This window comes from Dermacentor andersoni, chromosome 1 (genome assembly GCF_023375885.2).
Source record: "Dermacentor andersoni chromosome 1, qqDerAnde1_hic_scaffold, whole genome shotgun sequence".
Taxonomy (NCBI): Eukaryota; Metazoa; Arthropoda; class Arachnida; order Ixodida; family Ixodidae; genus Dermacentor; species Dermacentor andersoni.
In genome coordinates, this window is record NC_092814.1 from 327,273,591 (window position 1) to 327,289,756 (window position 16,166).

General features: G+C 47.3%; 1 protein-coding gene across 1 annotated transcript in view; it reads right to left on the reverse strand.

The window, feature by feature from the left end:
- The window catches only part of LOC129381193 (uncharacterized), a 42,575-nt gene extending 29,019 nt beyond the window's left edge, over positions 1–13,556 (reverse strand). The window contains exons 1-2 of the mRNA XM_055063865.2: positions 13,240–13,556; positions 6,388–6,532 (exon numbers count right to left, since the gene is read on the reverse strand). Of these exons, the coding sequence (XP_054919840.2) occupies positions 6,388–6,532; positions 13,240–13,401 (307 nt within the window). The 5' untranslated portion in view covers positions 13,402–13,556. The remainder of the gene's footprint in view (positions 1–6,387; positions 6,533–13,239) is intronic.
- Positions 13,557–16,166: the final 2,610 nt, after the last annotated feature.

A 16,166-nucleotide genomic window follows, 5' to 3' on the forward strand; every position in this document is an offset into this window, starting at 1 on the left:
TGTTTTCTTGTTTTCTTGTTCTCTCTTCTTTCTTTTCTTTCTGGCTTACGTTAAAGATCAAGCCTACTTACCACCGCTCTCGTTTAAGCTTAACGTAAGGGGCAGATCGCGGCTGCGATGAGTAACATAGTATATGATACGGCATTTTGTAGCCCGCGCGCGTAGAGAATAATTGCCGGCTGAGGACGTGCGAGGTCACAAAAGCTAGTCACATTGAGCTCCTGAGGTACGAAACTAAGGAGTTGATTCGATCACATATATGAATCATGAATCGAATCAGGATTAGTGTGTTTGCTCTTCGTTCTTTAGTTGGCAAATATATTGAAGCAAAGCCTTGTCACACTTCTGACTCAGTAAATTTCCTCGGTGCAGTCGCTATCTGATTATTTTCTGCCTAATCACACGCGGGTGTGCTCAGTTCCGATATATTTGTTCTTGTTGCGCGCAATGCATGAAAGGTAGCTGCTTTGTGCGTTGTAATACCTTGTAGCAAAGATGTGTTATATTTAGTAACTCGCTTACTCTTGTGGACAATAACGAAACATTCAGCTTCGACCATTCGTGCGCTATCGGTGCAGTCGGTCATTTATTGTGCGCGTATGGTGCGCATATATTCAAGTGTGCGCCTATTAACTCATTGACACGTTGGCGTAAGAAAGGAAACACGAGACAAGCACGTAGGCGCACTAACAACTGAGTGTTTTATTTCTTGACATAGTAATATATAGCTGCTGTCACCGATCAAAACAACAAGAATAAACAGGGCAGTCATCTGCATCGCACAAGGAAGCCAAGATACAGAATAACTTCTAAGTGTCGCTCTCAAGATACGCCAGTTCCTTTGTCGAAAGAGAAATTGAGGCTTCACTGATACAACAATCAACACCACGCTTCTTGATCTCAAGCGCTTCCAATATCTCCCTTGTCAGTTGATCATCAGCTCTGTTCAAAACACAGCTTCTGTCAAAACCTGGGATGCACTTGTGAGCCTTACAATGCGCACTTATATGACCGGAGAGCTGGTTTTCCATCTTATATCGATGCTCATGCAGTCTGTCATTCAGACATCTGCCCGTTTGGCCTGAGCATCGTTTGCATGAGCATCGATATAAGATGGAAAACCAGCTCTCCGGTCATATAAGTGCGCATTGTAAGGCTCACAAGTGCATCCCAGATTTCGATAGAATCTGTGTTTTGAACAGAGCTGATGATCAACTGACAAGGGAGATATTGGAAGCGCTTGAGATCAAGAAGCGTGGTGTTGATTCTTGTATCAGTGAAGCCTCAATTTCTCTTTCGACAAAGGAACTGGCGTATCTTGAGAGCGACACTTAGAAGTTATTCTGTATCTTGGCTTCCTTGTGCGATGCAGATGACTGCCCTGTTTATTCTTGTTGTTTTGATCGGTGACAGCAGCTATATATTACTATGTCAAGAAATAAAACACTCAGTTGTTAGTGCGCCTACGTGCTTGTCTCGTGTCTCCTTTATTTGTGTGTTGTTTTATTCGGCGCCGTCTTTGTAATCATGCTTAACCAACTAGCCCACCAGCACACGCTCAGTGATCTCGAAGTACCCATAAAAAGAACGGACAGTTGCAGCAGCGGTCAGCGGACTTGGCCACACAGATTCATTCCATTCCTTAATATACCAGTAACTATTTTTTCAGCCAACTACTGCACACGTCTTCGATCCACATGATTCAATCCAGCATGATTGGACCACAGTTCTTTAGCAAAACTCAGTTGCATTTCCGACAGCTGATCGCGCAGAAATGAGATGGAAGCGGTAGTGGTTTCGTATTCGTGCGCTACCGCTGAAGCGAAGTGAGATGCGCCGCTGAAAGCGTCATCTCGTTTCTATGGAACAAACTGCTCCGCAAAAAGGGTCAGTAACACCCTTATCAATTTATCGCAGGCAAGTCAGTGCCTTAGGAGGCTTAGCGCGTTTCGATTTGGCCACCTCGACAAGCTGAGCCGTTGCCATTAGCAGCGATTGTGCGTGTTGGTAGCGTCTTCTGCACTTATAAAAGTATAAATTGTTCTGAAATATGCGGCAGTGAAGGAGTACAAAGCGTAATAAAATAATCCACGAGAACGTCTGATTCCACAAGCACGAACATGAGACAAGAGTATGTACTTCCCATCATTCTCATGGTGGGTGAACGATTCCAGAGTTCTCGCTAGTAATTATTGCAGGACACTCTATGCAGGGTAGTGAGTGGAGTTAGTTCTTACGAGTGATGTCTGGGACCGCTGATGTCGCGGCGCGTGAGCGCGTAATCACGCGGCTATTTCCATATTTCGCGTTCTTTTTTTATTACGCGGAATAAATAACTACGCGCAACATAACACACTTAGAAGTGAATCAGATGTTTCAGAACGCATTTCCAACTTTCCGATTGGAATCTGTGCCCTCAATGCAATAATTAAGAAGTTTGGAAATAATTTCGTCTAATTATCGATATTTCCATGAAGAAAAAAATACTCCTGGGTGCGGTAGGCGAGTACTGGCCGAATACCACTATTTGCATATGAAATTTTTCTGAGTGTTTGACACGCTGCACAACGTGTTCATATGAGCTAAGTCGGACCGAATGTTAAAAATCCACGTGTGAGTTGCGAGAACGCAACCGACTTCGTATTATTTGCTCTCCTCTTAAGCAACTCAAACTATTTCTATTATGATCTTACATAATTAAAAATGAACAATTGAGAAACTTTTAAAGGAATAATTTAAACGCAAGAGCTTCAATGTGAAATTTGTAGAGCTTACTGAGAAATGCCAAAATAAAGTTTCTTTCGCGATGATACTCTCCTGTGGTTTAAATGCTGACGACCTGCAAAGAAAACGCGCGAGATTTCAAGAAGTAGCACGTAAGTACGACTTTACACGTAGCGACATTAGTGCCCTCAAACCTGCCACGAATGAATGATCGATGCTGCACGCAGACCAAGGGCACGGACAGGCCTCGAGCAACTCAGATGGATTGAATACAACGGTCTAAGCTTCCACTTCTACCGAGAAATATTGTTGGTTGAAGCGACGGAATATATGCGATAAATAACGCATGGAAATTATTAAATAGCTCTTACTACTTTTTTTGTTCACAGGCAGCGTACAGGGCTAGGAGGATTTGGTGGCGGGTGGGAGGTGTATTGGAGATTACGGGTTGGGCCATCACGCATCATTTTTGCGTGCGGCTTATAGGAAACCAGCGCTGAAACATTGCATGGCAATAGCAGCACCTTAGGAAAGAGTTTAGTAAACTGAGAACACATTTTATTCCGATAGCAATTATATGGACGCTTCAGGCGCATCGTTGCCGTCCGCGTGATGTTCCGTATAGAGTCCAAGGGCAATAAAACCGCCACCGCGCGTCGTATGATGTATATGCGAGTGAAAGCACGCGAGAGAAGCCGACGATCGCGACTCAGTCCTGCGCGCGCGAAGGAGGAAAGCGGATAGCAAACGCGCCGTCTTCCGTCGCACGAAAGGCCATGGGGGGGGGGGGGGGGGGGGATGAGAGGGACGCAGTGAGGGGGCGTGGCTTCGACTCCTCCAACGAGTGCGCACTTTGCGCGGCCATAAAGCACCCGTGCACTTAGATTTAGGTGCACGTGAAAGAACCCCAGGCATTCGAAATTTCCGGAGTCCCCCACTGTGGCATGCCTCGTAATCATAAAGTGGTTTTGGCAAGTAAAACCGCATTTTCTAATTTCAATTTTTTTTTTGCATGGCCGCCCGCGCAGTCGCGTGCGCCGTATCTTGAAAGGGATCTGCAGGTGGCTCATGCCTTTGTGCGCGCTTTGCTCTCGCGCTCTTGCGTTGAAGCGACAGACCGCAAGAAGGTACTTCGCTCGCTGCTGCTGCCGAGCTTGCTCACACCAACGTTCTGACAGTGACAGTGACAGGTTCCTTGTGCACGCTGACACCATGCTTATTAATTTAGTTAGTAAGCGAATGTTTCCAAGTTTGCACGGTCGATAATACTACTATACTTACTTCACAGAGCTGTCTGCGAATTTGGTATGGCAATCGACGATTCGCCTTTCGTTTGAAACCGCGACTTTTTACTGCGAAGCTGTATCTGGCTCGGCTCTGGAGAAAATCGCGTGCGTCTATCGAGCCGCATAGAACGTGCCTTTAGCGTTTATAGTCCGACGTTATCGGCACGTGGGCGAGCGTCGCTAGACGATGGGCGCGTCAGAGCAAAACGAAACACTGGGTCCACCACTAACTGTGCTTCATTCTGTCCTGACGTAGTCATTTCTCTAGCCACGTTATCCGTTGTACTTAGGCCGCGCTATGGGCCGGACGCGTATCGTTCGCGCCGAAGAAGAACGCGCCCTCGAGGAGTGGCAACGAGAACAGAAGAGCGAAGGCGCCGATGGTTCGGGTCCATCGAGTAGCTGTTCCCTCACGCACGAAGAACAGCATGGTTCGAAGAACAAGCACTTGCCGTCGTCGTTCTTTCGGTCCTTTTACCTATGTACGTGCGCAGTGTAGTCAAGTTTGCAATGGAATACGAACTAGCCCGTACCCAAACCCGGCTTCGCCAGATGCGCCGGGCCTTACGAAGTGTTGACATAGGCACGCGTCTATCATCGTTGAACATCTCGTAGCAATTTCTTGGCGTACGTATCGGACGGCCAGAGCAGCGTTTAGTAGGAAAATCAAATAGCGATAGCGCCTCCTGGCCAGTGCTGGTTCCCTATTAATGCCTTTGATCTGCGTACAGCGTCGCTACTTCAATGGTAGAATAACTGAGGGCCCTAAAGTTGCTGCGCGTAAGCGGGCCGTGACGTGGCACTTTTTCAAGTCTCACTAAAAATTATGGGGTTTTACATGCCAAAACATCTTTCTGATTATGAGGCACGGCGTAGTGGGGGAATCCGGAAATTTCGACCACCTGGAGTTCTTTAACATGCACCTAAATCTAAGTACACGGGTGTTTTCGCATTCCGCCCCCATTTCGGCGGCATCAAAATGCGGCCGCCGTGACCGGGATTCGATCCCGCGACCTCGTGCGCAGCAGCCCAACACCATAGCCACTGAGCAACCACGGCGTGTTTCTCGTCTCACTGCGCTAAAATAAAAGCACAGCAGCTATTATCACGGAACAAAATAATTTGGATATTTCTTAACGGGCTCTACAAAGTTTGCATTGAAGGTCTTGCGTTTAAATGAAGGCTTTAGAAGTTGTTTAATTTTTCACGCAGTTAGAGTGGGTCCTAGGAACAGACGTGCGTTAGCAGAAGAGGTGCAGATAGGAAACGACGGCGTGCCGAAACAAAACGCCTTTGTTATGCCGCCAAACTGCGTCAACCAGGGAATGCCATTTCCAACAGCTTACAGACATGTGCGCACGTGTGCGCACGTGTGGGCTTGTGTGTGCGTGTGAATGCTCTCACATTAAGTTAGACAATCATTGTGAGATGGCTTCTGTCAGAATTTGATCTAGAAGAGTTTCGTACTGACTACTTCATTTGTAGATTTAAACATTCTTTCTCCACGCAAGAGCACTGTGACAGCGCCTGTCACTGCTGATGTGACGTGCAAAAAAATTAGTCACCGGTGCAGTGAGGCGCACGCCATCTCGTTTGATTCTCCGGTGAACGAGTGTGCAGTGCTCCAAACACGAAACTGAGTTTTCTTATCTTGTACCTCGTTTGCTCATTACAAAGTAAAAATGCAATGCTACAAACAAGTTGGATTATTTGCGGTGATTACGCGTGTATAGCGGTGGATGAGAATCAGTCTGACTCGCCAGCTAGTGTGTGCGTTATGTTTGAAACGCGCAACCGAATGGAGAAATAATGGGGCACTCTGGTAGAAGGAAGCGCAAAGAAATCAAGGAGTGAGGCATAGGCAGTAACTCTGCGTGCGATAAGCGTACTAGTTCCTAAGTTTCTGAATGCACGTCCCAGTTGCGAAGAAGAAAGCCAAGGTACTCCGAAAACTTCGACGTCGAGTACACCTGTTTGGTTACACGAAAGCCATGTTGAGGCTTTAATGGCTAACGGAACCATACCCTTCATTTTCATAATAAGCGATGTAGATGGCGAGCATTTCGTGACATGTCAATGAAGATATGAAAACCAGCCTAAAAATGTCGACGGTAGAGTTGAGGTAGGCGACAGAACAGGCGCTGGTTTTCAGTAGCCAGGCAACAGGACTAACACCGTCTTCACACCTGCACTGTTCTTTGTTTCAGACTGATGTCGTATATTAATTAACGTGACTTATCCCAACAGGGCGCGAAACGCACTCTACTAAGCTTTACGTAACACCAACAGCGACGGAACGGGCAACGCATTTCGTATAGGCATAATTCTCAAAGCTTAGACGCGTGTATCTGCCGGCCTTCACCGGCATCTATCTCACCGCTGCGTTCGTCGTCGTGGTTGATCGAGATGAGGAGGAAGTTGAGCGTGGCCTTCTTGCCTGCCTTCCGGGCAATGGTGGAGAAACGGCGCAACTGCGAGCAGTAGCTTCGCAGACACCATGTCTCGTCCTCGTCCTTCCGGGGCTGCTCCACCGCATCCCCCGTCAAGTAGGACACAAATGCAGGCATTAAAAAGGAGTATTCGGTGATTATTTGCAATGACCGCTACTATAGGCCGCAGAAACGTTAATCGGTATAAACTACGAGTGCACTCTCGGCTGTTAATCTGCGATTGCAGATATTGCTGATATTTAGCTTGGCCGTAAACTTCTTATCGTTTAAGGACTGACGGGTTACGGAGCCGTGCACGGATGCAACAACGCGGGTAGTGGCCTCTTTCGACGGCTTGTCCAACCGCAACGTTGTCCGCACGCTTTTGCACTATAACATGGGTGCTCTCATACAAAAAAAAAGAAGAAGAAGGAATAAAAGGCTGCACGTAACGATTTTACCACGTCAACAATTACGCCACTACCAACGTTTCGCACCAGAAGTTAAATATTATATGCTATATCACTCCAGTTTTACATTTGTGGGCTCCCTGGTTAGACTCCGTGTAACAAGGTGTCGCTACAAGCGCCGTTGTTGCCATACTATACAGTGTCTAGAATATACAGCGTCTGGTTATAATAGAATAGGAACGCCGGGCCTCTCCGACGGCGGACGGTGGTATCCCTGATGATGCCTGGAGACCGCACCGTTGGTACGATGACGACGATGGTGATCACGACGATGATGACTTATTGGCGTCCCTTTCGAAATGAGGTGGTTACAAATAATCACGTACCTTCTTGAGTTAATTTGATATGCTATACACGCTTTTCATTCTAGCATTTTGTATACAACTCCTTAATCTTAGAAATTAAATTATGGGGTTTTAGGTGCCAAACCACTTTCTTATTATGAGGCACGCCGTAGTGGAGGACTCCAGAAATTTAGACCACCTGGGGATCTTTAACGTGCACGTAAATCTAAGTACACGGGTGTTTTCGCAATTCGTCCCCACTGAAACGCGGCCGCCGTGGCCGGGATTTGATCCCGCGACCTCGTGCTTAGCAGCCCCAAACCATAGCCTCTAAGAAACCACGGGGGTTCCCTTAATCTTCTTTCCCTTCCTTAAAATGTCAATATCTACCTCATACCACTACCTTTGCCTGTAACGGAACTGGTAGCATCAATCACTCCTTTTTTTTTCTACAAATGCTCTAAACGCCTCTTGCTTATCTGGGCTGCTGACCGACTGATGCTTCCATACATTTTAAATCCAAGCTCTCCCTTCGCATTCTTCACAATGCTTCGCTTTCCGTTAGGTCCGAGTGGTCCGAGTGGTTTCCGAGTGGTCTCTGGATATTTGCTGCGACAGACACAGGACATATCTTGTTGCGAACATTTGCCCCGGTATGTTTTTGTTCTACGAGCTCAAGCATAAAATAGCAAGGCAATGCCCCCTCTGTTGTCATACAGATGTTTCGTTCTAATTCATTTCTTGTCATTCCTATAAATGTCCATGGTCTTTTTTGCTTCCGTGCTTTGCATCTAATTTTGGGTCTTTCTTTCTCTCACTTTCTTTTTGATGACTTCTGGTTGTCTATATGCACTTTCCATTACTCTGTACTTGTACAAAAAAAGTTGCAACTTTCTTGATCTGTTCCCGCACTCTATGTCTAGCGCGGTCCCCACGGGAAATGGCATCTGAGGGACCCGCGCGGCACCACGTCAACAAAACGTATGATTGTTCGCTAGTGCAAAGAACTCATAGTTTATTACTTTTATTGAATAATCGTGTACACGTGTGAAAAAAGCAGGACCGCGAAGCGACGTTTTCAGCAAGGGCACGTCGTTTCGGAGCGCGCAATCAGAAGAAGAACCGCTTGGTTCGCTGCAGTACGGGACCGTGCTACCTACCGCGGCAGGCGTTACTCTTGGTGCCACCACGGTGCCTGCCTCCCATCACACTATATAGTAGTATATTCTAGGCACTATATGTATACACCTCTCAGGTAACCCGGTGTTCTGCGAACGGTAATACGCTTACGGACGAGCTAAAACTATGTATTAACCAACGCATATATACGTTGGATATAAACGCGCTTCACTACAGCTAAGAAGGGGCGCTATAGCGTAAAGATATCCCAAACTGTTTTAATTCGTTTTCTGCACTCAGCCTACCACAATTGGTCGAACACTTTCGGCCCATCCCCTTTCGCCTATATTTCAAGAGATGCCTCGAAGGCCGCGAAAACTCCCCAAGTGATATGACATTTACACACTGTATGCATGATTAGACCAAACGCAAGGAAAATGATTGTCTCTGATTTTACGCCTCTTTCGCCATTACTGACCGTTTTTATTTCAGTTATTTGTAGAGGCCATTATAAATGTAGATGCGCACATTTTTGCTCTGGTGTCCTTGAACTGCCACCTCTGTTTTTATATACTTATTGGTGATTCCTCCACTCAGTGGACAAAAAGCTTTGCCCTGAAATACTATATGATCACATTGTACTGCTATATAGCGACAGTCTGCGCTCTTTAAGACTAGCCTTATATTGGAAAACTTGAAACCCGCGACGAAACGATGGGTGGGATGCATGGAATGCGGAAACGTTCTCTGCAGTGCAACAAATAGGCAGTTCTTCGAGCTGTGTTCTGCCACTTTTCTCAAGCTGTGGCACAAAGGGGGATTAATGAAACGCCGTTTCTCGCGCGCTTTCAACTGAGTAGTGCGTAGCGGCACGAACAAGTTGTCGGCCTCGATTAACTCCACTTGCAGTTACAGCTAACCACGTATGGGAAACCGGAAGAGCCTAAGAGCTGTCACGTTACTGCAAAGAAGAAAAAAAAAAGACTGGGAAGCTCTAGTGACTCTTCCACACCCTTAACTCAGTTCCAGTGTTAGCTCATCCTCGCGGCTCTCTTTCATTACCGGTCCGCTTGTTCTCGTGAAGTTGTACCATGGCGCACCAGCATACCTTGGCGTTTCCGAACAGCGCGCATCCTGCTCGCGTCCCTTTTCGAGCTCGGTTCAGTCGATGCGAAGGCTCCCGCTGGGTCTCTACCTCCTCCGGACCAATAGCGAGTGTCTTCTACTTTCCGTGGCGGCATACCGATAGCAAAAGCCCGTGCGAAGCTTTTTAAAGCGACGCTTTCTGTGGCTCTTCGCCACCACCCCCTTTTGCGGCTGATGGCAGCTGCTGCCTTGCTGATTATACACCCACAACTGGGTTGGTGCCATTGAGTATCTGCCGGAATGAGCAACTTGGGTCAATGTGTACCTGTCATTGGGCATGTGCCACTGAGCATGTTTCCGAAGAGACAACTTGCAGCACCGGGCACGTGTCACTGAATATGTGCCCCCTGAGCATGTGCCACTGGACAGGTGCCCCATTAGACAAGTAGAACGAGAGGCAATAAGCAAAGAAGTCGGCAGCAAAAGGAGAGTGTGACGAAAGAAGTAAAGGGAACACAAGGAAACCAGAGCGTTCATTGAGCGAGGAGCATTGAGCTACAGATAGTGAAGAAGTCGGATACGAAAAAATTCACGTTGGCGCACGAGAAATGAATAAGTTGGCAACAGCAAGCAGCCGAGTGTAAAGAAAGAAGTTAAAGGGCCCCTCAGCAGGTCTGGCCATTTCGAGCTTACCAGCGTAGTGCATACAATGCTGGCTAACGATCGTGTCTGGTGAGTATTACATCCCTAGGCGGCGCGGAAAGAGCTTAAATTACAAACCAAATGCAGTTTACTTAACTAGGCACACTAATGAATGAATGAATGAATGAATGAATGAATGAATGAATAAACCATCTCTGAGTGCAGCGACGGGCTATTGCACCATATTTGCCAGACGGTAAACGAGAAATAAAAATAATTAAAAATGGTGAAGCTGTGCGAGGGAACCACAAGGATAGCTCACTAAGGTTAACTGAGGTTCTGCGTACAGTTTCATTTGCTTTGCGCCTCTGAGTGCAACTGCTGCAGAAGCCCTGGCCTCTCCTCTGAATACTTTTTCATAGGTCAACAATATCGAAATTTCTTCATCATCATCATCATCATCATCAGCCTGGTTATGCCCACTGCAGGACAAAGGCCTTTCCCATACTTCTCCAACTACCCCGGTCATGTACTAATTGTGGCCATGTTGTCCCTGCAAACTTCTTAATCTCATCCGCCCACCTTACTTTCTGCCGCCCTCTACTACGCTTTCCTTCCCTTGGAATCCATTCCGTAACTCTTAATGACCATCGGTTATCTTCCCTCCTCATTACGTGTCCTGCCCATGCCCATTTCTTTTTCTTTATTTCAACTAAGATATCATTAACTCGCGTTCGTTCCCTCCCCCAATCTGCTCTTTTCTTATCCCTTAACGCGACACCTATCATTCTTCTTTCCATAGCTCCTTGCGTCGTCCTTAATTTAAGTAGAACCCTTTTCGTAAGCCTCCAGGTTTCTGCGCCGTACGTGAGTACTGGTAAGACACAGCTGTTATAAACTTTTCTCTTGAGGGCTAATGGCAAAGTGCTGTTCATGATCTGAGAATGCCTGCCAAACGCACCCCAGCCCATTCTTATTCTTCTGATTATTTCAGTCTCATGATCCGGATCCGCAGTCACTACCTGTCCTAAGTAGATGGACCCTTACCACTTCCAGTGCCTCACTACCTATTGTAAACTGCTGTTCCCTTCCGAGACTGTTAAACATTACTTTAGTTTTCTGCAGATTAATTTTTAGACCCACCCTTCGGCTTTGCCTCTCCAGGTCAGTGAGCATGCATTGCAGTTGGTCCTCTGAGTTACTAAGCAAGGCAATATCATCAGCGAATCGCAAGTTACTAAGGTATTCTCCATTAACTCTTATCCCCAATTCTTCCCAATCCAGGTCTCTGAATACCTCCTGTAAACACGCTGTGAATAGCATCGGAGAGATCGTATCTCCCTGCCTGACGCCTTTCTTTATTGGGATTTTGTTGCTTTCTTTATGAAGGACTACGGTGGCTGTGGAGCCGCTATAGACACCTTTCAGTATTTTTACATACGGCTCGTCTACACCCTGATTCCGCAATGCCTCCATGACTGCTGAGGTTTCGACTGAATCAAACGCTTTCTCGTAATCAATGAAAGCTATATGTAAAGGTTGGTTGTATTCCGCACATTTTTCTATGGACATTCTTCAACCGAATTAATTTTACTAGAATTGTTGATTTGTTCTGTGAGCTTTCCTTCCACTGTTTGCAGCCTCTTTGTCCTCATGGTACCAATTTTTTTTTTTTAACAGGAGAGCCAACATTTGTTCAAACGCAGATTCAGGAAGGAATAAATAAATGAAAAGGAAAGGAACATTTCTTTTCTCGACAGTACATCGAATATGACGTCTTGCATCTTCAGTCGAAGATGTACTACCGCCATTACTTGGGTGATCGACTCCCCTCAGCATACCGTGGGGCACCGCGGCGGTATGAAGCCTATAGGTGCTAACCTGGTCAAATCGCTTGTTTTCTCAGCACTGTATTATAACACAATTTCACGTCGCTTTACTTAAATAGGTGCCCCCATGGATGTGTAATTTCTTTAATGTGCGACGTGTATTGCTAAAGGTACTTTGATTCATTGGGAGCATGTCCAATATGCACCGGAGTAGGCCGCTTCCAAAGCTACCTAGTAATCTCTTTAAAAGGTTGTCTAATATCCAACATCGTCCCTTATCCCAGAAAGTTTTCCTAATACAATTAGAGCTGTAAAGCAGTAAACCATTTCAATGTGGCAGTTACTGTGCGATCGTGGATGTTGGCAGCCCAGCGCAAACCGGAAGGCACTGCAAGAAAGTATACAAAGGAAATCGAAAGCATTCAGCTACATTTTCATGCTTCTGGTTAGTAAAAATCGACGGTCATTTTGGCAATTCCAAATATCTTTTCGTCTTTGAACACAACTGGCTCTCTATTGAGCCCAACCTGATTTCGTCCTGTGGTGTCGCTCTGCGTCATTACGGACGGCATTACATACATACATACATACATACATACATACATACATACATACATACATACATACATACATACTACAATGTCTGTCTGTGTCCGTCTGCGTCCGTCCGATAGTAGCCCTCATAGACTGCGATAGAGAATGCGTGGTCTACGCCGCTTGTGAAGTTCTGTAAACTACATGAGCGTTCGTCTTTCTAAGGACAACGTAGCACCCCTAGAGATTATACCGTCCTGCTGCGCGATGTACATGACACTGCGCTAAACTTATAATTTACTCTCTTTTTTCACCCGCTGGACATGTTTACCAAAGGGAGATACGTCACTGCAACGTAAGAAATTTGCGGTCATACAGTCCGTCCTGCAAACGGGGACAGATTACCCAAGTGCGATGCCTTTATACATTATTCATGCAAGCTCCAGTAAACTTTAGGAAAAAAGATTCTGCGCAAAAAACAAACACGACAGGGTATATATACGGGGCATCTCGCGTGCCTGTCTATCTTAGGCGCAGTCTATCTTGTCTTGTTGTTTATCTTGTTGTCTATCTTTGGCACAGTATTTCTTGCGTAAGCAGTATGAACCAACTCGCCCAAAGAGAAGTTCTACTGATCCCACTAACGTTCGCAGCGTCTATAACTCTAGAAACACGGCCATAGATGCGTCATGCGCACTGGCTCTACGACGGCCCTCATTGTGAACCGGATGTTGGCGTCAGGTTGATGTCGGAGCTTCGCAGCGTTTCGGAAGCACCCGTAATTCCACCCCTCACCCCGTTGCGAGCTCGCGCGTACGCAGGGCACTTCCACTTACGGCGATGCAGAGGACCCACTTGAGCTTCGTTCGTAGCAGCGCCAGGCTGAGTCGCTGCCACAGGGTGTTCACCTGACTGCAGCTGAACAAATCCCGCACGGGCACGTAGCGCAGCACCTGCTCCACCAGGTGCTCGCAGCAGCCGATGCTGCCACTGCTCATGACGGGGCCGCCGCCGGTCAGCGGGCTACTCCCAGTAATCGGTCTACACCTGCGGAGCACCAACGCTTCGGACGGCCTCGTCACGGCCACGGCAAAGGCCGATCTCGCAGCGACGCGTCGCCTCTCACACGTCCATCTTCGTCTGTCTTTGACGCTTGACCCACAGCGCGTGCATGAACCAACAGTCACGAGAGAGAAGCTCGCGCCATCTTAAGAAAGGAAGAAAAAAAATGGAGCAAATAAAAGCTGGCAGAAATAACTCTGCCCATTTGCGCCCGTTATCCTTAAGTTGCGTATATTTCGGTTCGACTTAGAGATGCCTTAAAAAACTGCGTACGGCGCCCGATTTTCGGCTTGTCCCTCATAGTGCGTACGTGCCCCTGTCCCCGATGACAACATGAAATAGGGCGTCCCTCGATGGCGTATTTGCCAGTCGCACCCACTGTAGCCACTTTTTGTAAAATTTAAATTGATATTTGAATAGTAATACGCTTCAGCAACAACACACACTCACAAGCTTGCACTCACACGCACGCACAGAGAGAGAGAGAGAGAGAGAGAAGGGAGAGAGAGAAACGCGAGTGCTTGCGTGTATGCGACCGAAGTGCTACTGATGGACGAGATTACGCTCGTTTTTTTTTTTTTTTTTTTTTTTGCTGTGACAGCAGTTCAGACCTCGAAGCTAGGTTTACAGCGTACGTCTGTCACTCATTTCCGTCACGCCGACAACGACGGCGTAATAGTCAGGCCATTCTCCTTATCCTCAGCTTCAACCCTCGTCATAACGTGATATATATATTTATGTACAATGAGAAGGCATCCAAAAGTAACGAGAACCTTCTTTCTTAATTCACATATTTCTTCGAATATTGCTGAACTCACTAACCGTCAAGATATTATCTCAGAGACGCAATAAACTTGTCTTACCGATAGTTCAAGACCGTTCTGGAATTCATGCAATTTCACGACCCTAAATGCTTCCGTCGTCTTTTTTTTCTGTGCCTCTTCTAGATATTGCAAGCATTTTCCTTATAAGACTCGTTTAGGTCTTGCAGACAAGGAGCTGCTAGGGACAAAACACGGAGAGTAGAGCTAAGGTAGGGTTGTCATCAATTTTTTTTTTACAGAAACACTAGCGCTGCACGCTTAGAGCTGTGCGTGTGGGATGGTTGTCGTGGTGCACGAGTCATTGGCTGGAGTTTCACAGATCGTGGCCTTTCTTTCGAACTGGATCGCGCAACCGTTAGAGCACTTAATCATAAAAATGCTGCTTGAGTCCCTGACCTTACGGGGCAAAGATAAAATTAACATGCTCTTTGATGTAAATATAAAGAAAACCTCCCGATAGAAAACAAGACTTCATGCCCACACATTGTTTGACGTTAGCTATCGGAAAACCGACGCAGAAAGCGACGTAGGTTGAGAAGGAAGCAAGGCAAGGAGCAGAGCAAATGATGGGGATGACCATAGAGTTTCCTATAATAATTACTAGAGGGATCTCTGGCAGTAGTGTGACGGAAGCTGCAATCGGGGTGGTTCAGCCAGCAAGAAAATTATGGGACGTACATGAATGTGCCTAAACTTCGTCCTTCTGGCTTCAAACTGCTTCATGACTTTGTACACTCTCTAAAGGTGTTTATTTGGCAGAGCTCGGAGCAGCGCAACGTCGACGGGCAGGGAAGTCACAGCTTCCAAACACGAGAGCCGTTGCTGAGCAGGAGCGCTCGACCCACTAGCGTTTAGAGCCAGTAGCGCTGAACCCACTAGCGTCTCTCTTCGCTACGATCACCCCCCGGGAGCGAGAAGGGAGCCGTCCGGCGACCTAACAGCTCGTCACGATTAGCGGGTCGTAGTAACGCTTTAAACGGTCGACATGGACAATGTCTCGTCCCCGGCGGCGCATGTCTGAAGATGGCTCAACTGGTTCTATGACATAGTTCACAGGAGATGCGCATTCGAGAACACGATAAGGGCCTTCATACTTAGGGACCAGTTTTGATGAGAGGCCAGGGGCAGTTAAAGGAACTAAGAGCCACACGAGCGCTCCAGGATCGAAGGTGACCGTGGCAGTGGCGTCACCATGAGTGCTCCTCTGGCGCTCTTGATCAGCGGAAGTAAAGGCCCGTGCGAGGTCGCGGCACTCTTCCGCATGTCTGACCGTGGCAGAAATAGGCACGCACTCGGATGTATCCGGCCGGTACGGAAGAATGGTGTCGATGGTGTGCGAAGGGTGTCGACCATACAGCAAGAAATAGGGTGAAAATCCAGTGGTGCTCTGCGTAGCGGTATTATACGCGTAGGTGACGAATGGCAGAACGGCGTCCCGGTTCGTGTGGTCGGAGGCAACGTACATTGAAAGCATGTCGCCGAGCGTATGGTTGAAGCGTTCTGTGAGGCCATTCATTTGAGGGTGGTACGCCGTAGTCGTACGATGAACAACGTGGCACTCTTTGAGAATGGCTTCAACTACTTCCGACAGGAAGACGCGTCCGCGATCGCTGAGCAGTTCTTGAGGTGGACCATGCCGCAGTATGAATCGGCGAAGCAGGAATGATGCAACATCGCGCGCTGTAGCTGCTGGCAGAGCGGAGGTTTCAGCGTATCGTGTAAGGTGATCTACTGCCACAATTGCCCAGCGGTTACCAGCCGACGTCAGGGGGAGTGGCCCATACAAATCGATGCTAACGCGCCCGAACGGCCGGGTAGGGCAGGGTAGAGGCTGCAGACCAGCTGGCGAGTGGTGGGGTGAAGATTTTCGGCGCTGG